General features: G+C 34.6%; 3 protein-coding genes across 4 annotated transcripts; 2 read left to right on the top strand and 1 right to left on the bottom strand.

Moving 5' to 3' along the window:
- The first annotated feature begins 5,926 nt into the window (after window positions 1–5,926).
- Window positions 5,927–9,229, top strand: LOC107937431 (protein PHOTOSYSTEM I ASSEMBLY 2, chloroplastic). Its single transcript, XM_016870308.2, has 3 exons — window positions 5,927–6,342; window positions 7,572–7,833; window positions 8,996–9,229. The coding sequence occupies exons 1-3, from the start codon at window positions 6,166–6,168 to the stop codon at window positions 9,061–9,063; spliced, it is 507 nt and encodes a 168-aa protein (XP_016725797.1). The 5' UTR covers window positions 5,927–6,165; the 3' UTR covers window positions 9,064–9,229.
- A 626-nt stretch (window positions 9,230–9,855) lies between these two features.
- Window positions 9,856–12,910, bottom strand: LOC107937440 (FT-interacting protein 3). Its single transcript, XM_016870319.2, has one exon. The coding sequence runs from the start codon at window positions 12,827–12,829 to the stop codon at window positions 9,911–9,913; it is 2,919 nt and encodes a 972-aa protein (XP_016725808.2). The 5' UTR covers window positions 12,830–12,910; the 3' UTR covers window positions 9,856–9,910.
- Window positions 12,911–15,286: 2,376 nt separating this feature from the next.
- Window positions 15,287–24,684, top strand: LOC107922495 (transcription factor IIIB 90 kDa subunit). 2 transcript variants are annotated; one of them, XM_041109177.1, is made up of 19 exons: window positions 15,287–15,686; window positions 15,781–15,862; window positions 16,240–16,312; window positions 16,581–16,669; window positions 16,764–16,840; window positions 18,017–18,073; window positions 18,199–18,311; window positions 18,432–18,499; window positions 18,585–18,671; window positions 19,441–19,521; window positions 20,057–20,218; window positions 20,334–20,438; window positions 20,837–20,888; window positions 20,992–21,110; window positions 21,972–22,052; window positions 22,482–22,619; window positions 23,053–23,142; window positions 23,582–23,635; window positions 23,992–24,684. In XM_041109177.1, the coding sequence occupies exons 1-19, from the start codon at window positions 15,625–15,627 to the stop codon at window positions 24,208–24,210; spliced, it is 1,809 nt and encodes a 602-aa protein (XP_040965111.1). In that variant the 5' UTR covers window positions 15,287–15,624; the 3' UTR covers window positions 24,211–24,684. The 2 variants fall into 2 exon arrangements, with proteins under 2 accessions (XP_040965111.1, XP_040965110.1); XM_041109176.1 differs by having other exon boundaries at window positions 18,420–18,499.
- The last annotated feature ends 1,283 nt before the right edge of the window (window positions 24,685–25,967 follow it).

The raw sequence follows: 25,967 nt of genomic DNA, 5'->3' as shown, positions 1-25,967 counted from the left end.
CTTTTCAATATATATGATAAAGACGTCGCACGTTGAGAATAGAACATGAGATTTGAGATGCTACAATCCAAATTATACCCATCTATCTATTGGATATTATCTTTTATGAAAAGTTCGATGATTAAGATTTAGTAATCATCGCAGCTTGCTGATCATGTACGAACATCTTGGTCATTGCATCAGCTGATGCACTCACAGCTCGGCCAACATGGTTAACAACCACTGTCCAAGGCCTAGAACAAAGTCGCCTGAGATGGAGCAGTAGCGCATCTTCCTCTACAACAAATTTACCAAAGATAGGTTAACACTTTCTGCTTTGACGCTCTTACATCCCATCGATCAAGCTAATTCAAGTCCTTCAATTAACACCCGGGCTTCAGCTTGCAGAGCAGAACAAAATCCTATTTGTCGGTCCCGTATCAATCCCCCAGCAGTTGCTTCCTCCCTTTCAACCGACACAACCCATCCGCATTAAGTTTGACCCACCCTCTTCGTGGCCTTTCCCATCGAATAACAGTCTGATTACTGGCTTCATCATTCCTCAACTTCACCTTCGAATCAATCATATGTTTAGCCCAAACGAGACACTCACTTTTCAAAGCCATAGCTCCCACATTGTTTGAATAGAAAATAAATGAACTCCTATTTTTTCACAGATTCCAACAACACATGGCAAAAAGGACTCCCCATTCCGCTTCCTCAACAAGAAAGTACCTCTTGAATTTGTAAGGTTTTCTTGTAACCACTCATCCAGTGAAAGAGTGAAAAACCAGTTTTGAGACTGTGATGGAACAAGGCTTTTCCATAATGCAACCGCTGCCCAACAATCCCGCACGGCACGAAGGTTGGATTCCCTTGTTTGGCCACAAATTGTGCAAAACTCATCCATCGTCATTCCCCAATGATGGCGGACCGCATTTGTCTGTAATTTGTCATTGGCTAACAACCAAAGGAACTGCTTAATACGCTGAGAAAGGAACCCCTCCATATTAAAGCCCGCTTTGGATCCTTATGATTCCAGCTTTGTTTTGCTAACTGCTCATGCGTCTTAGCAACCACCCCCGGATGACCATCGCCACGCTAATCTGTCTATGCCTGCCTCGTCCGATGGTGGTCTTATGGCTGCAATTCTTGATAATACATTAGCAGGCAAGTTACGAGCAAAGATGTCCCAACTCCAACCACCTTCCTCGTTAACCACGTCTCAAAACGACATATCAAAAACCCTCTACTGGAGTTACATAGCTATTATGCCGAAGCGGTCTTAAATCCGGGATCCAAGGATCTGTCCAAAAACTTATTGTTCTCCCATTCCCAACAGTCCAATAAACACCATTAAGGACATCAAACCAGATATTAGACAATGCCCTCCAAAGGAACGAGCAATTGAAGCCGGCCATCTACTAATCACCCCATATTTATTACAAAGAACCTTCACCCAAAACGCATCCTTATTGGAGATAATACTAAATGCCACCTTTAGAATAAAGGCTTTATTCTGGTCTCCTACCCTCCTTAATCCAAGCCCTCCATTAGCAAAAGACATACAACATTTATCCCAACTCACTAGGGCAGATTTCCTGCTACCATTAGTATTCCCCCACATGAAACAACGAACCAGCTTTTCGATTTCATTACACACACTCACAGGAAGAAGCGTCGTTTGCATGAAATGGCTCGGAATGGCAAGGAGTACTGACTTTGCAAGAGTGACTCTTCCAGCTAGGATAAGGAACACGCCTCCCAACCATTGAGTTTGCTCTTAACTTTGTCAATGATGAATTGAAAAGTACCCAACGAAACTCTTTTGTGAAAAAGCGGCATTCCGAGATACCTTCCCAAGTCATCAACCTGTCGAAATCCCAGCGTACCACATATCTCTGCAGCTAGATTAGAACCCATATTATCAGAGAAACATACTTGCGTTTTTGCAACACTAACCCAATGGCTGGAAAAAAGACAAAAAAATCCACAATTCTTTTAACTGTTAATGCTTGTTCCATATCCCCTCTACAAAAAAGAATAAGATTGTCGGCAAAAAAAGAGATGAGAGATTGTCGATCCTCGTCTAAAAAGTTGAATTGGAACCCATTCTCCCCTTTCTACTGCTTGAGAGATTTAAGTGTCCAAGCCTGTCCATACCAAGCACAAATAGATACGGTGAGAATGGATCTTCTTATCTAACACAACGCTGCTGCTTGAACTCTTTTGTAAGTTCACCGTTCCATAGAAGCTGCATGGTTAAAAAGAGACACAGTTCATGATCAAGCAGATAATTTTAGTCGAGAGACGAGTTTATCTCATAGAACGGATTCTATCATACGCTTTTCGAAATCAACTTTGATAACCATCGTTGATATTCTTCCTTTATGCAAACACATAGTATGAATAACTTCTTGCACCACTATAATATTATTAAAAATACTCCGACCTCTAATAAAATTGGCTTTGACTCTAACCAATAAATTTTGATATAATCAATCTTATCAGCCTAAATTAATATAGAAGTTGAGATCCTTCCACTTTAGGAATCAACACGATAAGAGTTCGATTTAATTCAGGAGGAATCGGGCCACCCTCAAAGCACATCTGAACCAACTGACAAATTTGATCCTTCACAAGTAACCATTGGGATTGAAAGAAACGAGCTTGAAACCCATCAATACTTGGGTCCTTTAAGGGCGCCATGCTGAACAAGGCTTTTCTCACCAGTCACCACCTCCGAAACACTGTTGTCCAAGGCCAGAACGTCTTCATCTCCCAAAATAGGGAAGCTGTTGTACAAAGGGAACTCTCCTGAGAACAAAACCTCCAAGGAGTTTAGCTGCACAAATAACTTTACTGCCTCAGCTTTCAAAATTTCACTGTTATAACACTATTCACCATGATCAATCTTAAGTCCACCAATAAAATTCCTCTTTCTCCCTAAGGTTTGGTTATGAAAGTATTTAGTATTCTGGCCCCAAATGCAAGCCACTCACACCGTGCTTTCTGCCACTAGAGGGACTCTTCTTCCCAGTCCAAAATTACTTCTAATTCCGATCTGATCTGAATTTCCAACTGCCTTAGTTAAGATGATTCCCTTTGATCAAGGGAGGCCCGAATCCTTCTCAATCTACTGCTAAGGCTCCTCTTCATCGAGAAAATGTTACCAAAAGTGACCTTGCTCGCCACATATTGCGTTTATGACCTCGAAAAATAAATCTGATCAAATGCGATTAAACAACTTTTTATATATTTCTTGGGGCATTTATTTTAGAAATCTAAAAAAAAAAAGACTAGTGGAGCGATAATATTGATAGTCAGAAAACTAACTAAAAATACGACAAAGGCAAGTGTACCTATCTATAAATAGTATAGCTATGATGAGTAAAGATATCGTATCCACGAGAATTAAAAATATTAGTAATTGCATTTTTCTTATTATTTAGCTAACAAATTGGAGTGATAAGTTTTAAACTAAAATTTCTAAATTAATTTAACTAAGAACTCAATAGAGAATAAATAGGAAAATAATTGAATAATAATCAATGAGAGAGACAATCCAAGAAAGAATCCACCTAGACTTCATCTATTATTATGACACCGAATTAAATGATTTATTCACTTGGTAACTTGATTCGTAGAAATCCCTAAATTAAGCTAATATCTCTTTCGAGAGTAAGAGCAACTAACTCTAGGTTGATTAATTGAAATTTCTTTCTAATTAAAACACATATTATCGCATTAACTCGATTTATGGATTCCCTTATTAGATTTTACTCTAATCCGGTAGATTTATGTCGTCCTATTTCTAGGATTGCATGCAACTCCACTCAATTATGCTAGATCTACTCTTAAAAAGAGGCTTTTGCTCCTCTGATTTTAGCACATTAAACATAAATTAATATCCCGAAAATATTAGAACAAGAAATTAGCACACATAACTGAGAATAAGAATCAAATATTTATTGTGTAAAACAGAAATCAAATAATAGAATTCATTATAGGATTCATCTTCCCCAGTTATCTAAGGTATTAGTTCATAATTTTGAATAAAAACATCTCAAAATCAGAAAAATCACAAGAAACAAAGAAACTCATAAAAACTTCAAAATAAATTAAAAAGGAAGTCTTCGATCTTGATGGAAATTTGCTTCAAAGTTGGCTCCAATGGTGTTCTTCGAGTTGTTTTATTTAATATTCCCTGATGGCCCCATATCTCTTCTTCTAATTGGTATTTATAGACTTTAGAATGCCCAAAAAGCTTAAAAATTGTGTTTTTCCGCGTGTTTGGGAAGCAAGTTGCTAAATCGACACGGTCTGGCACATGGCCGTGTGTCCAACCCGCGTAGCTCCTGAAATATGCTCTTTTTGTCCGATTTTCGCTAGCTTTTCGCTCCTTTAGCTTCCAAATGCTCACCTAAGTATAGAAATATGAATTCAAAGGATTAGGAGCATCAAATTCACTAATTTGCATCAATAATCATCCAAAAACGCATTAAGAACGGGACTAAAATATGTTAGTTTTATCATTTATCAAACATTGTATGAGCATGAGTATGACTATGACTATGAATATGACTATGAACATCTAATTAAAGGGAGGAAAGGTAATGATGCAATTCCTAACATATTCGTATCTAATGATATTCCAAAAAGTGGTGATGGATGGTATAATTTGTATAAATCTTATACATTAATATAGCAGGAAAATCGTTTTTAGGTCCTTTATAATTTATAAGATTTTAAATTAATAATGGTAAAATTGTATTTTTGGCCCCCAAAATGATAAAATTTTGATTTAATCTTTTAAAATTTATAAAGATATAGACTATTAAAATAGTGAGATTGTATTTTTACTATCATAAAAATATACAATTTAATTCCGAACCACCAATCGAGATCAAAGAAAATCAAAGGTGAAACGAGAAAGTTAACCTAAAAATGGAGACCAACCAAACTCAGTAGTAACAGAAAAAAAAAAGGCTTAACCTGAAATGGGGAAAAAGCAAAAAAATAAAAATAAATGAGGAGTTGAAATGAGAAGATGAGATTATGGGAGTAGAAAGAAAGAGAGAGAGAGAGCAGCAAAAACCTTGAAGAAAATGGAGGAAGCAAAGAAAATAAAATATAAGAGAGAAGAACCAGAAAACTTCAGCTTTGAAAGAGAAAATGGAAGTATGGTGTGTTTTGAGGAGAAGAAAAATGGAAGGATGAAAAAAGTAAATTAGTTTTCAAAAGTGTTTTTAGCTAAAGAAAAACTAAAAAGTTTAACTTTTTATATGAGCAAAAGTATTTTTCAAAAGCCAAAATTTTCAAACAAAAAGTGTTTGTTTAGCACAACTTTAAAGTCTGCTCTTCAAAAGCACAGTTAAATAAAGCCTTAATCTGTTAAGGCATTGGTTCAATTCCAATCATGATCTTACTTTCATTTATATGGTTTTTGAGCCTAAGTATATATTTCTTTTGCTCGGGTGGGTTATTAAAAAAATAAATAAAGAGTTAAAAATAAGGATGAAATAAGAAAGGGTTAAAAACACATAGGCAGAAAATGTGAAAAAAATCGAGTATTGTGAAAAAAAAATCAAACATGATATTGATAAAGTGTTATGAAATAAATAATAAAAAGAAAAAAGAACAAGAAATAGGAGAACTATAGATATAAAAAGTACATGATGTAGTGATTTACTTCTAATGATTATTAAAATTTTAAATACATTAAATTTACATTAATTTTAATCAATATTCACTCAATAATAAAATATTCATACCCTGAATATTATGGTGGGACTAAAAATTAATTTTCTACTCTAAAAAACAATTTTCAAAATTTTCAAACTAAAATATGTATATAAAAAAATTAAGAATCATTAATCTAATTTTTACTTAACAAATAATTCTCTCCTTTTTTCTTTCCAATTGTTTTTACCCAACCCGATACCCGACCCATTTAGAAAGAGCGGAATAATCCAACTTCCTTTTTTTCCACCAAACCAAACATCATCGTTAACAACGAGAGGCACCCAAACAACAAATCAATTCTTCGATTTCATCGAAGCTCTCTTTAAAAATTTCTAATTTACTTCAAAATCCCATTTCTCCAATTCCCAAGTTTTCATCAAAGAAACTCAGTTCGCATTTTTTTTTTCAAATTATTATTAGTTGTTTAAAGCTTGGGATACAATGGAGTTAGCTCTGAACATTTCGTCTCCGCTAATATTTCCCACAAATTCAACACCAAAATTGAAAAAAATTAACAAAATTTCTTATGGTTTCGGATCCAATGGATCCTACCCGACCTCTAAAATCTGCGCTGTTTGTTCCAATGGCTCTGGTTCATCATCATCTTCTTCTCATGGGGTTAGTTTAGTTCCATTTCTTTCCTTTCACACTTTTTCTTTCATAAATTTTATGTATATTCATATTAAACTGTGATGCGTTCACTAAATTTTCTTAGTTGAAGAACTGTAGAATGAAAAGGGAACCTTTTTTTTTTTTTGTTAATATTAGTTTATGTCATTTTTTTGCTAATTGAATCACAGTGAATATTTCCTGCTCAAAAATGCTATTGTATGGGAATTTCTTTTCAATTTATACTTTTTCCTTGTGTGGTTTGTTTTGATTTTATTTAGACTTCTACTTCTAAGATGTTGAACTTTAAATTTCTCCATTTTTATGCATTAAGAAAAGCTTTAAGAAGTATAATAGTGCTCTCATTTAATCTTCATTAACCTTTAGAAACATACATGCTATGGCAATTTTGGTCTAACTAGCGGCTGGCCATTGAAAAATTATATAAACTTGTTTACAATTTGGATGTTGCATTTGTTGTTTTCTATGTCCGGTTGTTTCGTCTACTTCATTTTTCTTGAAATACCAATGTCCGGCACCATGTCGCATCCATATTCAGAAATAAGTCCTATAGGGATATGGTCCTTTCAAAGATTTTTTTAAATACATGAAAAATGTAGGCTTATTCGGACATAGGTCCCTATAGAGACAAGACCCTTTCGATGATTATTCAAAATACGTGCAAAAACTTTGAAAATTTGAAAAAAATACCGTGTCGGATACATACCTGTATCACACATTCACGCTCAATCTGCGTAAGAAAGGTAAACACCAAATTACAGAAGACATATTGGATACGAACCCCAACAATATGCTTAAACAATTAAGAAATCCAATAAAGAAGTTAATGTTTTTACTTTTTGTATAGAACTATGTTAGAAATGGTGCTAAATTTTACTATATTTTTCATTTTTAATCAACTTTTGAATTTTATTTAGACTTTTTTGCATTCTAGAAGCTTTTTACAAATACGAATAGCAAAATGCAAGTAGCAATAGAACCAATCAAATTAATCCTTTATTGTTAGGAAAACTTGCTGATCTTGTTTTTCTTATTGCGTTGCTTTTGTTATGTTCATCGAAAATCATTATCAGGTTGCTTTCTTGTGGTTGCTTTGATATCTGATACTGTTAAGATAATTGTGCTGTCGGGTTGTCTGAATATTGTGATTCTGATTCGCCATCTAAATAAGTTGTCTATGATGTGTATGACTGAAATGGTGACTTTTGATGTTACAGGCTGAGGCTAGGGCAGTGGGAGATGCACACAGACGAAGAAGCAGTCTCGAATCACTATTTTGTTATGACAAACCTATCCCCGAGGAGCGAATTGAAGAACCGGTTGGGGTATCGTTGGCTGAAAAATTAGTTGGAGATAACCCCCGTTGCACTGATTGTCAGGCCAAAGGTGCTGTCCTTTGTACCACATGCTCTGGTTCAGGATTATATGTGGACTCAATACTAGAGAGCCAGGGTATCATTGTCAAAGTCCGCTGCCTAGGTAAAGTTAATTCTTCTTCAATACTAGAGAGCCAGGATTATATGATTTTTTTTTTTAAGGATTTTTATGCTGTCAGTGTCCTACATTTGTCATGTACTTATTTTGCATTACTATAAAAGGCAACTATTCTCAATCCGAAAACCCGAATCTGCATGACAACAGATGGAGTTCTAAATACAATCCTTAAAAACTGTTTTATCATGTGAAGGTTCCTTCATGAAGTGATTAAATTAGGATTAATCACTGGGCTTGCTCCAGTGGATACCTTGGGAAAGCAGAAAAGAAAAATTAGGGTTTTGCATTGATGCTTCTAGATTAACTAAACTTCAAATTATATTGAGTATCTGTAGGTCATTTCTTGCCTTAAGGCTCCCAGTGCTTCTTGGTGAAATGGATTATAATTTACATTAGCAAAACAAACTGTGCGATTCATATTAAAGTTGATGCACATGGATTGACTGGACTGCTCTATCTATTAACACTGTGATTGAGGTTTCTGTGCTGTCTCTTTTTGTCCAGTCATGATAGACACTTGTAGAACACAATAGCTTGTCAAAACTCCCTTGGTCGTTGCTATCACATTGAGGGCCACCTGAGCATTCTAAACCCTTAAACATAATGAGTCATTAGATTTTTATTTTTTGCTTCGAAGGAGGCTGCGGTTTGTGAATAAGAGAAGAGGTTGATGATATTGGATTCGAACCCCAAAAATCTGTTAGATATCACCTCTTAAAGGTGATACATGAATTAACTGGACAGAACTTCGGGTTACATATGCCCTAAGTTTTTATTTTTATTCTTTTAGGAAATGAATATGGGAAGGGATTTACACACCGGATTTGAACCCACATTTGTTAGATGCAGACTTCTTAAAGGTGACAGCATGTATCAACTGAACTAAGCTTCGGGCCCTATGTGTCCTAATGTGTTCTTTTTGCTGCTTCAAAGCAGATCACAGTCTAATTTTATGGGTAGGCATTGTATACATTAGATTCGAATCCCAGACTTGTTAGATGCCCCTTTTAAAAGTGGTTATATGAATCAATTAGATTAAGCTTTCGGTTCCATGTGTTCAAACTTTTTTTAGCACGGTTTTGCTGTAATGTTTATATGCTCTGCTGAAATGTTGTAATAATAAAGTATGGAATTTGTTACTGTTCAGGTTGCGGAGGAAGTGGTAATATAATGTGCTTGGAATGTGGTGGCAGAGGTCATCTAGGATCCGAATAACTCGATGGATTCTTCAACTCTTTGGAAAAATTGTTTTAGCCTTTTTATGTAGGGTTTGCCCACTGGAATTTCATTTCTTCTAGTCATGTAATTCATGATAAAATAAATTCAATAATGTAATTTGATTTGTGCCATTGTCTTATGTTGTTTGCTTTCGTTTTTTAAATCCATCCATTGTAAATGTATATTTATTTAGGATAAATCTTTTTTAAGAAAATCTGAAAAATCTTTTTTTCTTTTTTTAAAAAATAGATTTCATAACATGATTATACTTTTCTGTAATACTGGTAATTTATTAATTATTATTGAAAAATATAATAGTATCATTTTTTTACATATATCTGTTTATACATTCTATCTTCTCATAACGTTGAAAAATTATATTCCTGTTTTCTTATATATAATAAATCAATAAAAATAATTATAATAAATCAATAATTGAACAATTACTGAATTTTTTTATTATAAAATAATAAGTATTGTGGAATTATTTTTGCTATTTCGAAATCTAATCAACAATTATATGTTTTAAATTGCCAACTTGTGATTACTAAATGAAAACATGTGGCCAAATGCAAGCGCACTAGTTTGCCTTTAATACAATGCCAACGGTCACCTTGCCCAACTACTCATTGTCATTGCTAATATTAAATACTAACACTATTGTTTGAAACAAAATGCTAAGACTATTAATTAATGTAAACTATATAAAAATTTAACATAAACATGATGTCAAAATAAATACGTACATATTTATCAAAATTTATGAATAAAAAAGTTACACCAATAAAATATGAATAAAGAATTAAATTCAGTAGCCATAAATCAAAGGGTCAAACTTTTCAGTCTACATAATTTGATCAGAAAGCGACGGTAGTCGCCGGAAGAAGTTGATCGGAATGGATGGCATGCCGTCTCGAAACCTAGGGTGGCGGATATAGTAAAATCCTGCGCCTAACACTAACACCTTCAATGGTACCAAGTAAAATAACAATGAAACAAATAGGCAAAACACTAAAAGGATGCCTGTAGCTCTTGGATCCTTCCAACTAAACAATGCCTCTAAACGCTCTCCTTGAACTGCTACATCACCTAACAATGTTTGAACTCGACTTGCTAGTGCCCGTAGACGATCGTATCGTATTCGTATAGTATCTGATGATTTATTGGTCGAGAATTCATCGAATTCTTCATCCAGCTCATCGGGACTCACAACATCTACATATGAGAGTCTCGACTCCACGTTGTATGGGATCCGTCGACAATAACGAAGTCTTAATGCTAGGATCAAGAAGGCGTACATGAATATAGTGGGAAGCACTAGATGCGAACATACCACTGCGGCTACAAGCAACCCATGAACTAAAACCGTAGTCGGAGGGTGAACCCACGTGCGAATCTCATCTAACCAACGTACCAAACTTGCCACACGTGATAAACACCCCACAACCCTGAACCAATTTGCCTTGCTCCTCCTCATGCTCCACACGTGTGTATCACTGTCCAACATGAATTGAACCACTTCTTGTCCTAAAGCTGGCTCAGACCTGGCTAACCTAGCCGTCACTATGCGCATAGCCGTGTAACGCAGTATGTCTTGCTGGGCTGGACCTAATGGGCTAACATGGTGCATTCTTGGTAACATTGGGCTCCCATAAGCTTGGATTAGGCTTAGCCATGATGAACAACAAAATCGAATGGCTATCTCAATCTCACCCATTTTCTTAACCCCATCAGGTGACAATACGGTGAGGGTGTGGGAATTTCGGTACACCTTGTTCATATCTAATGTCGATAACCGTAAACGTACTTTACCAATACTTACATCTTTATCACCCTTATACCTTCCATTATCGAATACGCCTATAGTAAGTACCGTACATGAATCATATACATCCCACGTATATTGCTCATTCCAATGAGGATTAAATCGATCAAGGATCGTACGTGTACGAATCCACTTGGGTCCATATTTGGCCACCACGTAAGCATCGGTCGTTCCACATGGACCATCCTTGGTCTTGACAGGTAACAAATTGTTGGCCCCTCGGATCCCAACATCCAGCAATCCAATTGGAGGCTTAGTTAGCTGCTTAGCCGTGGCTCGAACATCGCTGGTCACGTGAGCAGCTTCATCAAGCACGTGATACCCACCTTCTAAACACACTCTGATGTGGATTCTCCCTGCATAAGGCTTGTTTTCACCTCCAATCAAATTGAACCACCTTGATTTTACCTCCGTTTTATCATCTGTCCTCTTATCGATGCTTGACACGTGGATTTTAACCTCACCCACTGACTGCCCGTTACTCGCATCTTCAACTTTGACCACCAAAAACGGCTCAAATGGCTCAGCCGCCACAAAAACCAAATCCTCATTCCAAGCTGACCCAACTTGAGTCCTACTGGTTTTAAAAAGTTGAGCCCCAAGCAGAGCCTTAACAAAGATCTCAGGACTCCGAACCTTAGCTTCGGATACCAAATCAAGCTGCAAATCTTGGGTTTGGATAACCGTTAGTCTCAAATACCAAAGCTTTGGAGACAAGTAAACCTTAGCTCGGGTTTCGGGTATTAACCCACCCGAATCCGACTGCCAAGCTTCCTGGAAGGCTTCGTCGGCCTGAGTCCCGACCCAAACGGCAACCATCACATCATTTCCGGTTTCGGATTCGGATTCAAGACTATACCATTGAGGAGCTAACGGACTATCCGGCGGAACCCTTTTCGGCACTTCTTGCAAATCAAACGGCACCGTTCCTAAACAACTCTCCGCCAAAGATGAAGGAGCTTCTTCGTTTTTCCCTTCTTCAGTCCAAACTGAAACTTCTAAAGAACTTGAATTCAATCGCTCTTTATCAAATGCGAAAACTTGGTCCCAGTCTCTGTCGATTTGGGTTTTGGTTTTGATACTATGAGTGCCGATGACTATCTTGGCATGAAGAGGACAAGCCGGTTCTTTGTTGGCTACTTTTGCTTTTACGACTCTGACGTATAAAAATGGCATAGGGTCTACGAGATCGTACCCTATATGGTTACGGTCGCCGGAGAGTGATCGGAGTTCGAGGTTGTTGATGATAAGTTCAGTACTTTTTCCTGTTTCTGCCTTATATTTAGCAGTCTCTGATGGCGGCTCTTCTTTATTCGCCAATGGTTGGTTATTCTCCTCTTCCGGCGCTGGATTAGTCTCTGATGTGGAAGCTGCGACGGCGTCTTGTGGGTTACTACTCTCTGGCGGCGGTGGGTTTGGTTTCTCTTCTTCTTTGGGTGCTTCTTCTTTGTTTTCCTCGGCTGGCTTTTCTTCCTCCGGTGGCTTCTCCTCTGCTGTCTCTTCTTTCTGCTCCGGCGGCGTTGGAGCAGCTTCTTCGTCAACATAAAAAATTTTAACACCAATCTCACCTTTAACCTGGGAAAAGACACTCCTTTTCTCCAAGGAATAATAAACAAGACTCTCAGCTCCGGCACTAACAAAAACAGTGCCAGCCAACTTGATTTTCCCGAGAAAATTGCTTCTTTTCCCAATTTTCTTATCATTGTAGAGGTTGATCTCCAAAATCTCGGAGGCCATTGAACCGATATCATGAACCAGGAACTCCAGCTTCTCATCCCAGACAGGGTTCAGATCTCTGAACTTGGTCTTTGTCCTTCTTCTTTGACCAGCGAAATCAACTATAGCGTAAGCACTAGCTGTGCCTTGCCCATCTTTGGGCATCAGGTTATTGGCGTTGCAGATTTCAACAATCAGCTTCCTGGTGCAATTTTCTGCCATTTTTTATTTGGAGGGGTCGTGGAAAGAAAGCAATAAAGCCAGAAAATGAGAGAGAGCCGTTGGTGTTTTGAGAGCGCTGGTGGGAGGGTTTATAAAGGGAGGCTTTCAAATTGAAAGCGAGTGGAGCGTGAACGAGTCAGCCATGATAAATGAACCGTATTGAATGGTGCTTTTCAATTAATATAAATAAATAAAATCCATTTTGATGGAATTTTTTAAATGCAGTCAAATATATTAAATAACATAAAATATTTTACATACATTTATCTAAACACTAAGATTTATTAAATTCTTTTTTCCAAAAATCATTTTCACTAAAATATAAATAAAGTAGACTGAACGAACAAAATTAGAGGCAGTGGTGGGTGGATGACTTTATTAACGGCCGGAGGACCTTCCTTAACAATGAGTGCACGTTAATTTCAAAATCCATCCCCCCAAGGAAACTATGCCGAAGTGCGTTCAAAATTTTCCACAATAGCAGGAGCGTCTGTCTTCCCTCAAAATATTTCACTCGTTCAACTATTTTTACAGTAAAATTAGCTTATTATTTTAATTATAACAACACTATTTTAAAATTATTAAACTAATTATATATATATTTTATTTTTTATTATACCATTAATATTTAATTCATCATTATTATTGTATTTATTAATATCTTTTTTACCCATCTAAAAAACATAATTTATTGATATATGTTTAACAAGGGAAAGTTTTTAATTAAATAGTTAAACATTTTTAATCAAAAAATTTTAACATACATGATTTATGTGAATAGAACATGAAAAATATGATAGTTGAATTATTAAAATATTTGTTAATATATTAATAAGAGAGAAAACAAGAAAGAGAAAGTAATGGTGCGACAAAAGCCAATTCACCCACGATATAGTGTAAGTTGATCCCTCCTATATACATATCCATTAAATTTATTATCTTACCTATATACATATAGATATTTATTAGATTGTGGTATACCTACTATGTGACTAAAAACAATTATATAACAAATTTATAAAAAATGTATAAAAATTAAATATGGCTTTAGTCAAATGGTAATGTTGAAGGAAGTGTCTTGGTTCAAATATTTTCATATGCATGTATTTTCTAGATTTTATATAAATATAAAAAATAAAAATACACTTAAAATCATATTTATTGTTTTGCATAAAATGATGTTTTTTAGTAAATTCATGACTGAGTTGGGTGGCACCTACTCCGTTAAAATCTTGAATAATAGTATACAAAGATAAGTATGAAATTATGTTAATTTTATAAATTTTCTTAACTTTCGAAAGGTCAAAAGGCCCTTAATAAAAAAAATCAATTAAGCCCTTAGGAAAAAGGTGCACCAAATTGAATGCTTAAGTGAAAAACAAATCAATTAAATCTCTTATTGATTGATTTGACTGTTAATAAATATTGATGTGGCTATCGAAAGCAATGAGAAACTAACACTTGTCGTACTACATGGATAAGTCTACTGATGTGGTATGTATTTTAAAAATATAAATTTTTTTGTCCAAATTCATTTTGAACGTAATGGTGTCAATAATTTACTTTGTTTTCATTGAAAACAAATTATGGTGTTATTAGTTTTAGTTTTTTTTTCTTGATTGGTTATGTACATCACCAATGCAAAAGAGTTTTTTGAGCACTTCTAACATTGTCATCGCTGTTGGGAAGAGATTTACGTATATCAAGAATGATGGAAGTGAAGAGTTCCATCAACTAAGAAATTTACTAGAATTTGCAGAAATTAGAGAACAACAGCTGGACAGAATTTCCACCAGGAACCCTTGAAAACTTCACAACTAGAGCCTATGGAGGTCTTACATAGCCCGCATTCAACAACAATGGTTGTATGATGTTTCATACGGATTGCAGGCACGGGCAATTACTACTGAGATAAGATCGGTACAATGCCGTATCTCTTTATCTTGAACTTGGGCCACAACCATCTCTCAAGATATCGGGAAATTGAAGGGTCTTGGCATTCTTGATCCTTCCTACAACTGGTTGGAGAAGAAGGGTGAGTACATAAGGTATGGAAGCTGAGAAGAGGGATCCATTTTGTTGGAAGTCTTCAATGGCTTATGACAATTTTGGTAAATAAGATTACATGAAAATGATGGGTGAATCATCTAGAAATTAGATGGCAAATTAAGATTCGCACATAATATTTTATAAGTAAGTCATGCAAAACAGGAATAGTTATATGATTATGTAAAGTTGATTTTAATTGCTATTCAAATTTACTTTAAATTATTGAATCTTAAACCTTACATGAAAAAACCATCTAAAAATAAATCCACTGATTTAATCAACGCGCGCAAATTGTTACTTCCGTTTATGATAACGGTAAAACTGAGAGTTAGAGAAACACGTGCGCCGTGTTTTCTGCTCCGAAATTCCGAAAAATATAAAGCCCACCTTGGAGTAGTGTCCTAATTTATCTAATTTCAGTACTTTTTTGGTTAAATTACTTACTCTCTCTCCCCCTAAACCCTAACGTCATCTCTTAACTGTTCCCTTCCCCAACCCCTCCCAACTCAGTGACTCAGTCACTCTCCCCGCTCCTTCTCAATCTCCGATCTCTTCTTTTGGCCTTTTCTTCTTAAATTTCTTCTTCCAATTCTTCTTATAGCTCTCTTTTGGTCTAAATTAGTTTGTATAATTGTATAATTAATATAACTCTCTTTTTGAAAAATTCATACTTTCTCTTTGGTTGCTGAGAAAAAGGAAGGATAGGAAATAAAATAGCACTATATTTATTTTAAATTCTGCGGAGGATGGTTTACTGTAATAATTGCTCCAGAAACGTTTCTGGAGAACGCCTCGATGAAGGTCTTTTGTAAGTGATTTTCTTGCTCATAAGCAGTGTTGGTTTTTTTTTCTTTTGAGAAAATTTCAGTTTCCTATTTCATTATTATTGATTTATTCTGTAGGTCGTGTTCTTTCTGCGGGAAGGTGTTGGAAGAATACAATTTTGCAACCGAACCTCAATTCGTTAAAGATTCAGCTGGCCAGGTAATGTTTCTTTCTTTATATTTAATTTTTAATTTTGGAACTATGTTATACTAAATTCTAGTGGAATTGTTGTGGTTTAGGATTAAACTAGTTGATATGTATTGTTTCGTAAATTTTGTGCAAAATTGATTGTTGTTGGCATAGACAATTATGTCTTGCTAGCTATTTGTGGTTTCCTAACTATGCGATTAAACAAAAGAAGAAATTGGTCACTAATCTCATTGTGTCGGATGTATTTTAATTGACTGAAGTGCGCTGACTTGGGGAGTTCAAGTTTTGCTTCCCTTTGTTTAGTTTGTTGATCACTTGATCTTTGCTTTCATGTTTCTGACTCACATTTCTATTAATTTCTATTGCTCATTTCACTTTGTTTCCAGAGCAAACTGTCCGGAAATTTTGTAAGGTCTGTTCAAGCTATTTCAGATTCACGTAGGCGTACTTTGGATTATGGTATGCTTTGTTAAGTTGCTTCTATGCTATGCAAGAAGCTTTATGTTTCTGGCTTTTGATAAAGGATTATTGATACATTTCATCAAATTTGCTCTTTCTGGGTGCTCTGATTTCAAAACTTTTTGACGTCTTTATTGCAGGTTCAAATATTCTTTTATGTGTTATTTCAGTTTGTTGTTATGGTTAAATAATGTGTTAGCATTACAGTGCTTATTACAATGCGACTTATAAATATCTTGTTTTTTGTTTTAATTTCATGGTGATACAGCTTCTGAGCAAATGAGTGGTATGAAGAATGCATTACAAATTGATGATTATAGTGATGATGTTGTTCATACGGCTAGACGCTTTTATGAAGTATGTCTTGTTCTGCCTAACTTTCATTCCAATGCTTGCCGTTTTTGTTTTTTCCCCCTCAATATTTTAAGCTATTTTTATCTGTATTGTGAAGATCGGCCTTGAGCGGAATTTCACTAGGGGGCGCAGATCAGAGCTAGTACAGGCTGCATGTCTTTATCTTGCATGTCGGTGAGGAATTTCTTCTTTCTTAAATCTGTAATGTGGTTACATGGAAATATTGTTGCCTGAACTTGAACATGGTTTGTTGCCTGAGTACATGCACGGGCACCTGCAGAAATAAGATTTCACACATAACTTGTTATCTCAGATAGGAATTTACGTATATTCCTTAGTTTTTGCAAATTCCTTAATTTTGTTGTCTGAAATTTGTTACTCAATGCAAAATTTTGACTAAAATATAGGGTCATGTAGACACTAGTAATTCTTAACTACTTCAAACCTCTTGTTCCCATTTGCAAAATACCAAGTTTGATTCTTTACCTTCTATCCTTTTATATGGGAAGCATTTGATCTTTGTTCCTTTTGAATCTTACTTTCTGAAATCTGTGCGGTAGTGGCTACTTTTTCCATATTATATGTATAGGATATTTTCTTTCGGATGGATTTATGCCTTTAGATTATCATGTCCTTATATATGCTTCTTGGTCATGGAACTTGTGTGAATTAAGCTTAAGGAAAAGGAGGGTAATATTGTAATTCATACAGATTTTCTGTTGGCTGGGATTGCTTGCACCAGGAACTGAGGGTAAGAGTTGTATTTTAGGGCTTGATATTGGGTAAAAAGATGTGTTTGTGGCTGGGGTTTGAATGCAGAAAGAATATTGCTGGTTTGGGATTTGGATGGAAAAGGTTGGATGGGATCTCTTCCAGCTAGTGGTTCACCATTTAAAAAACACAAGGTTCATGCTGTGTTTGTGAGTCCCACATCAAATATTCAAATCACCTTACACTTTCTTGAAAACTAGATCGTTTCAGAGATATGTAAATCATTCAATGTATGAAAGAGTCAGGAGAGAGAGCACTAGGGGAGAGAGAGTAAGAGAGAAAGAAAGAGAGCCATGATGAGTTACATAGTTCATTGGCATTTTAAACCATAATCTGTAAGGTGCATACATTTTAATGTACTTTGTTTATTGTGCCCCCAGCCACCCCAGAAAAGGGGACAATGTGTTTTTATTTCATCATTTTTGTGGTGGCTAAATGTGCTGCCAAAGGTATATATATTAATACCATGCTTGAATGGTTTAGTGTCCTTTTGATTTTCCTTGTTATCACTTTTTTGGTTCTTTTTGTTCCTTGAACTGTGGCACTATTTCCCTCAACCATACAGTTTCTGGATTGCAGGCAAAAGAGAAAGCCGTTCCTTCTTATTGATTTTGCACATTATTTAAAAATAAATGTGTAAGGAATTTTCCTCCTTTTTGCCTCTTGTAAACAAAATTAATTTGCTTGGTAGTACTTTATCTCTGTTTTTGCCTGATGAGTTTCTTCTTGTTTTGATCAACGTTCTTTTGTTTCTTCTTCAGCTATGAGCTTGGCTCTGTATATCTGCAGCTTTGCTATGTGCTGTACCTTGCTGACGGAAAAGATCTTCAGAAACTAATTGATCCTTCAATTTTTATTCATAAATTTACAAATGGTAAGTTGTTTAATCAATTCCTATACCTTGAGATTCTTTAGTTGATTCTATGCTCCTGCTGTTTGTGCTTTGAACTCAGACATGCATAATAACCAATATGCTTTGTAGCTTTAATTCCAGAAGGGAATGATGAAGTTGTTAAAACTGCACGTAACATTTTAGCTAGCATGAAACGAGACTGGATGCAGGTGTGATTTTATTAGAAGTAATTTTGATTCTGTGTATTATCCTTAATTTTTAGAGTTAATATCTTACCATAACATGAATTTACAGACTGGAAGAAAACCCAGTGGATTGTGTGGTGCAGCACTGTACATTTCTGCACTTTCACATGGTCTGAAGTTTCCTAAGTCAGAAATTGTAAGTTATAGTTCATATGTATTTTTTTTTGTTTGTTGACAAACACAATCATATGGTCTTGATCCTTTTGCTTGAAAATCTGTAATTTTTTTTTTCATTTATATTATCTGGATGACAAACTTTGCAATTTTAATTTTATGAGTAGGACTTGCAATTTAGTAGATGTTTTAACTTCCAACCATGTCATGATTGTCCCAGAAGAGACACATGCTAAATAAGGTCCTAACTCATATTAGGTGGTTTTAGATTAGGTTCATGTCTTGACCTAAGCTACAGTAGGGATAGTTTTAGATGGTTAAGACTCCTCTGCAACCCATCATTGTAGTAATATGCACATGTCCATGATGCTATTTTTCTAAAATTTCTTTTGGTTCTTTTTCTGTAAAGGGAACTTTAGCATCATGGTACTAAAGGTGGAGGCATAAAATAACTGAAGTTAATATGAAAAAAATGAATATGAAAAGAAAAAGAAATCCACGTCAGCCTTAAGCCATAACAATACTAGATATATTTTAAAAAAATAATGCTTGATATTACCACTTAGCATCTGCAAGATAATGATTTTTTTTTTGCTTTTCGTTTAATTGATTTTATTCTATTTATCTTTTGTCCTCGTGGACAGCTTTTGGTACTATATTCTTAGATGAGATTTTCATCATTTTTCCAAGTTCCAATTTCTTCTTTACTTATATTTGTGTTGATTCTTTTTTTTCCCTTCTGTCTCTCTCTCTCTCAAGTTGTTGGGTTAACTAAGCTCTCTGTTTATCAGATAAAGCATGTTTACATTTGTGAAGCAACATTGTCAAAGCGGTTGATTGAATTTGAGAATACTAACGCTGGAGCCTTAACGGTTTGTATCTCTTTACTTGTGCATGGTAATGCACAACTACTTTGTTCCAGGAAACTGATAATGGAATAAAATTGTAAATTAGTAACAATGAAATGAATAACCATAACTGATGTTTACAATAGTTTGGGACTTTTTTCACTTTTGATGTTGATGTGACTTCCTATCTGCATTTGGTACTAAGTAGAGCATACTGGCATAATCTGTTCTATATGGATTGCAGCATCTTATGGGAGAAAAGCTATGTTGTTGTTGTTGTTGTCGTAATTGTAACACGTGTCATTGCTATTATTATTTTTGTATGGTAGAATTTGATTAGTGAATCTTTACTGTTATTACTCTTATTGATTGTGTCCACTCTAAGGAGTATCTAAATAATTTTATGAAAAATTTGATGCCAATTTTTTATCATTACCACAAGTGTTATGTTGAATTTTTTGTATTCTGCATGTAGTTAACTTTTCCTCTGTTGCATTTATTTTCTAAATATTAATTTCATTTCTTGAAAATACCACCATTGTTTTAAACTTATGACCAGATGGAGGAGTTTACGGAAAAGGAGAGGGAGCTTCGAACTAGTTCATTAACTAGAAAACAACCAAATACTGGGTCAAAAGAAACCAGCTTAGATGAAGTGCTATGTAGGCACAAGGAGAGAAAACCTTTTGCCTATGGACTTTGTAATGAATGTTATGAAGAGGTGAGCACCCATGTACCTATTAGGCTTTCCTATCTTCTTTTTCCCTCTACAATTGTACCACTGGAAACTGTTCTATCATTGAAGCTGAAGTTCATGCTGTTACTGGTTGGTGCAGTTCATGAAGGTTTCAGGAGGGCTTGATGGAGGATCAGATCCACCTGCATTCCAGCGTGCTGAGAAAGAGAGGCTGGCAAAATTATCTATTGAGGAAAATGCTAAAGTATGTTCTGTAATCATACTTTTCTAAAGGTTTAAGGACAGTGAAAGGTTGAAAATCCTAATTGTAATCACTTGATATATTTTACTTTGCGAGAGTCATGTGGGCACTCAAGTTATTCTCTCACAATATACTTCTCTCCCTTCCTCATGTGCTAACTGATCTCTTAATTTGGTGCTGCCATTCTTTCAGTTTAAACACATAGTAATGAGGCATATATTTATGGTTATGTTGCTTAATTATGAGAGATTAAACTGTCTCATACTCTTGTGACCGGATATGTGATTCTTTGTTTCTTGCATTTTTTATTTTATTTATGATAAGGTTATCTTCAACATGGTATTAACTCTGATTCTTCAGCAAGATATTTCAAATTTTTTGGTTGTTTTTGATAATTCCAGAGCAAATCTAGCTGCACTTCTGCAAGTGGATCTGAAAAACCTGAAAATTGTGGTAAGTTTTATTGTGACGAGTAATCAAGCTTTACATGGTTTAGTAATTGGACCTTTTTGTCTAAATGCCCAAGATTTTTTTACTAGTAAAGGTTTTGTTTCAGGAACTTTAGAAGATGCAACTAATAAGGAAGCCATTGATGAGGGTGACAATGATAAATTACCTGGAGTTGATGGTAGTGATGATGAATCAGATAACTTCTCTGATATTGATGATTTTGAGGTGGGGAATTAGTCTACTTTCTTGTATTTTGACCTTGCATTGTCCATATGAACTTCAGCCAGCAAAAGAACTTCGTGCTCAAGGTCAACTACCTAAGTGCTAAACTAGCTACATTGGTTATACAGAATATTCTTTTTAAGATGTATACGTATTTGAGTTAATTCATTATATCAAGTTTCTTGAGCTTACTAGCTTAACTGTTTTGCCTTTTTTACTTGGATCAGATCATCTTTTTGCCATGCATCCAATAACCATCTAAGATGTTATACCTTTGAGTTGAAGTCAATTGGGCTTAAATGCAGCTTTGAATCACCACTATGGAATTAATATTAAACGCGTGGGTGGAGTTTTTGTCTTATGTAAACAGCACCACTATTGTTATAGTTTCTTCTGAGCTGCTCTGGGTCTAAATAATGGTTGATCCGTAAACTTAAGTCTTCAGAAATAAAAATGTCAAATTGAAAAGAGAAAATTTTCAAGGTTACCTAAAATAAATTAATTTTTCAGGTCTTTTCTTCATTGTTTCGAGTTCAGTTCATCGTAACTTTCTCAGGAAGTGAGTTTGGTTGGTCTGGTACGCAATCAACCATAGTGACCTGAGTTTATTCCTATCAATGACCTTCATTGCATACCTTTTCTCAACAATATTGTTTGGGCCTTCTAAACATGCTGTTTTTATTAAGCATGCATTTGATCTACAAGTGCATGTTTATTGTTTTAGCAGTATGCATTGTGTTTTAAACTTATTTAGTAAGTGTTGGTTGATTTCATGTATATGGAACAGCAGTATATGTTAAGTTGTGTTACTTTGGTGTCAGTTTCTAATTATTCTTGGGGATTACTCAAATATTATATTTTCAGGTTGATGGTTATCTTCACAATGAGGAGGAGAAGCGTTTCAAAAAGATCATTTGGGAAGAAATAAACCGGGAATATCTTGAGGTGATTTGACTCATGACTTGTTGAGTGCTGCATTATTTTGGCCTACTCTAGTCTAATATCTTGCACATTAATTGTAATATCCATACATTGCCATGTGCTCAAGTATGGGAATCCAAAGAAGCATCTAGTAAATCTTTCTGGTTAAAAACATCTCTGAGAGGATAATTTCTCCTTGATTAGTAATTCAGATATATTTGAGTATCGAAGAGAGAATTTTAGATGTTTCTTCTCATATTTTTATGTTGTAAAATTGAGCCCCAGATCCAGTGAAATAGTTCAATTTAACTAATTTGAGTCTCAGTGCTTTAGTGTTAGTTTGAACTCAAGTGAAAAATAACTCAACTTTCCTTTCATGAGTTTATTGAGAAAATAAAGATCTATCTTGCTATACGTTACAGGAACTTAATCGAACTGCTGCACTCTTTGCAGGAACAAGCAGCCAAGGAAGCAGCTTTAGCAGCTGCTAAGGAGGCTTGCATGGCCAACTATGATAAATGTCCAGAGGACCTCCAAGCTGCACAGGAGCTTGCCGCAGCTGCTGCAGAAGTAGTGGCAAAATCTAAAAAGGTGATTCTTGAATATCATGGAAAGTATGGAAGTTTTTTTATTTCTGAAAATCATTTGGAGAGGAATGCAAGCCGCCTCTTGTGCTTTATTACTTATTGATATACAGAAAATGTAAAACAGACTACGAATGGTATTGTGCATGATAGCTTGATCACATGCATTCAATTCTTGATCTCTATTTCAGCTGACTATTGCCATTTTGGTTTGATTCTAAGGGTTTTATTTTTCCTCTCCTTTTTTATTAAAAAAAAAAAAGAAAAAAAATTATTATGAGCCTAGTTCTAAGCCTCACCATGCTACAATATTTTATTCTTATGTCCAACAATGACCGTCTCTAGATTATGCTACTTATCCTTTTAATATAATTACTCCAAGAATTTTTTTCCTGTATCTTGATTTTCTCTCTTTTTGCTTACTTTTGTTGTATTAACAGGAGAGGCTACAAAAGCGAGCTGCTGAAGCTAAAAATGCAGGTCCTGCTAAGACTGCTGCTGAGGCAACCCGACAAATGCTGGTTAAGAAGGTATCAGATAGCTTTCCTTTCTTGTTTTGGCCTAAAGGGTACCACGTGGCTGAATAGACAAAGTTTCTGATATTTGCAATTTAGGATTCTTGGAATTTATTTTTAATCAATCGCATTCCCAGACAAACTCATCTAGATTTACAAGTTAGTGGATGAATTTGCTATGCCCCAATAACCAACTCAGGAGTTAAATAGAACATCCTGAAAATAAAATGCTGATTTTGCTCAGATTTGTTTGACTTTAACAGGCTTAGAATTTGCACATTTCTGCAATCCACACCTGTTGTCATAATCATGCTTTTGTTTAGCAGTAAAACCACAAATTTTTGCATGCGTGTTTACTAGTAAAACCACAAATTTAGTACATCATATGGATTCTGTTAACCACATTGCTTAATTTTTGCCTTCAATGTTTGATATTTATATGGCTTCCATGCAGAGACTAAGCTCAAAAATCAACTATGATGCGTTGGAGAAACTTTTTGATGAACCGGTACATTTATGTCTAATTTGCTTTAAATGTTTGAAGTTAATTATTAGACCATAGACTCGAACATACACACACAGGCACCAAGTATTTTCTTTTACACAAATAAATACTCATTTGGCTGGTATGACTTGGGAGTGTTGGATGTGGATATGCTCAACTCTTTTTTTTTTTGTCTTTCCTTGTATTTGAAGCATCATGTCCTCGTATGAGCCATATCCATGTTAGAATGTGTCGGACATAGATACTTGAGCGTAACTGAAGAGTTAAGAGTAACATAGGCTGCTTGAGAGGGTTTTCGTTTTTTATGTTTTCCAAAACATACTTTATGAAGTTACCTGAAGATTTCTTTGGTATTACAGGTGGCTACAGAGAAATGCAAGAAACAAAGAATTGAATCAAATTTTGATTCAGATGAAAAGGAAGAGAGGGCCTCTAAAATTGGCAAAGATGAAGGTGATTATGATGAAGGAGATGAAGAAGATGGAGGAATTTATGATGATAATCCGGAATTTGACAAGCAAGTTTATGATTACGATGACAATGATTATGGTTATGGTTATGATTACGATGGATATTGACTCGTCATCTTCATCTTTGGTAATAGAAATTGGCATCTCTAACAAGAACGGTTATTTTCAAAACTCCAAGAGATATGAACTCTACTCCTTTGAACAAGCATTTGTAAAAAAGGGAGATAAAAAAATGTGGTTGCAATTGATATTTTCACTTAAAACGTTGTTGAGGGTACATTAGGGCTCTTTAACCATAAGTATTTGAGTGTTGGTAACATAGAGCTCTTTAACATCATGTTGTTGTATTGTGTTAAAAATTCTAGAGTCTACTTTGGTATTTAGACAGGTTAGGACTCCAGTTTTTCCTGGGGTTCAATATTAGGATTTGAGATTTTTAGTTCTTGTACACAATTCGTGCTCAGTAAGGGAGAAAAAAAGTAACTAGTTCATGCGCAAATATGACTGGACTGGCTTGAAGGCTCTGTATATTATTTATAATAAAAATATTTTATTATTAAATATGAATTTGAGTTGTGCTTACCCGCCCTGGTATTGTATGTGATTACAAATTATAAAATATGTTTTTTTGTATTGAAATAATGTTTCTTAAAGTAAGTTCATTCAAGTTACCTGGTAATTTTTTGTTCCAATCATATTGAGCTTTTTCCGATTTGGGATTGTTTTTTATATATATAATTTTTATGAAATGGTTGCATTAGGGTTTTTGGGTTTGTGTCATAATTGACAAATTAAAAAGCATGCATTTGTCGTTGTATTCATCGTGTCATGTTCATTTTTCATATACTAATCCTGTTTAATGTATTATATATTTTTTAAAAAAATTAAGGATTTAAAAAAAAAAGACATGATAATATTTTAATATTATTTGTGAAATTAAAATATTCTATTGATAGAGTATTAAAATATTTTATTCTCAAAAAGAGTGGATCATAAAATAAACACGAAGAATATAAAAAAAAATATTAATCCTATATATAATATATCGTTAACTATTTAAAATACATACAGTGGCATTTTTTTGACTTCACAAACATAATTAAAAAATAGCCACATATCTCCAATTGGTATTTAAAAATTGAAAATTAAATAAATGAGAAATATAACTTTTAACCCCACTTATAAAAGTTTTTTAAAATATTTTTCATATCTATTTTAGAGTTCATTTTTAAGGATTGATGGCTGTCGTTTCTAATAAAATTGTTTAATGTTCTAATTTACATTCTCTTGAGAATATAATGTGACTTGTCATTCCAATTATTATTTAAAATATCCAACTTGAATACCAAATAATGGTTATATATATATATACGTTTTTAAGTTGCACATTATCGTGTAAGTGCAGATTGTTCCTTTGATTTTCAGTTTCGAATTGTATTAGCAAATAGCTATTTTGGGCGAGTATTCTGGTGCAAATAATAGTGTAGAATATCCCCAGTTATGGAATTGAGGAAGATCTTGGCAAATAGGGTTTCATTAGTTGTGCTTATAAATTTAACAACATGAAGGATCCTTGTATCACCATCAAAAGCATAGATAAGACATGTTTCAACTTATTACATTAAGATTGTTGTAACATATTATTAACTATAGCTATTGATTCCTTTTTCTTTTCCAAAATTACTGATAAAATTTATATACATATAGAATTATACGTATGTTGAGTAGACACATATGGCGCCTAGTTGTAACTGTGTTTTTATAGTACGTGTTGAGGTATCAAATATATATATAATTATATGTATGATTTATATTTTCAAGCGTTATTTGTGGATAAAAGCAAAAAAAAGTAGAGGCACGTGAAA

This window comes from Gossypium hirsutum, chromosome D13 (assembly GCF_007990345.1).
Source record: "Gossypium hirsutum isolate 1008001.06 chromosome D13, Gossypium_hirsutum_v2.1, whole genome shotgun sequence".
NCBI classification, from domain to species: domain Eukaryota; kingdom Viridiplantae; phylum Streptophyta; class Magnoliopsida; order Malvales; family Malvaceae; genus Gossypium; species Gossypium hirsutum.
Note: the sequence above shows the minus strand (reverse complement) of the source record. Positions and strands in the feature narration are given on the sequence as shown.

Bases quoted from the DNA above. Each gene is read 5' to 3' on its own strand.
- LOC107937431 (XM_016870308.2), top strand. From the start codon at position 6,166: ATGGAGTTAGCTCTGAACATTTCGTCTCCGCTAATATTTCCCACAAAT. The intron at 6,343-7,571 runs GTTAGTTTAGTT...TTGATGTTACAG, and splicing joins CATCATCTTCTTCTCATGGG to GCTGAGGCTAGGGCAGTGGG. The intron at 7,834-8,995 runs GTAAAGTTAATT...GTTACTGTTCAG, and splicing joins TGTCAAAGTCCGCTGCCTAG to GTTGCGGAGGAAGTGGTAAT.
- LOC107937440 (XM_016870319.2), bottom strand. From the start codon at position 12,829: ATGGCAGAAAATTGCACCAGGAAGCTGATTGTTGAAATCTGCAACGCC.
- LOC107922495 (XM_041109176.1), top strand. From the start codon at position 15,625: ATGGTTTACTGTAATAATTGCTCCAGAAACGTTTCTGGAGAACGCCTC. The intron at 16,670-16,763 runs GTATGTCTTGTT...TGTATTGTGAAG, and splicing joins CGGCTAGACGCTTTTATGAA to ATCGGCCTTGAGCGGAATTT. The intron at 22,620-23,052 runs GTGATTCTTGAA...TTGTATTAACAG, and splicing joins TAGTGGCAAAATCTAAAAAG to GAGAGGCTACAAAAGCGAGC.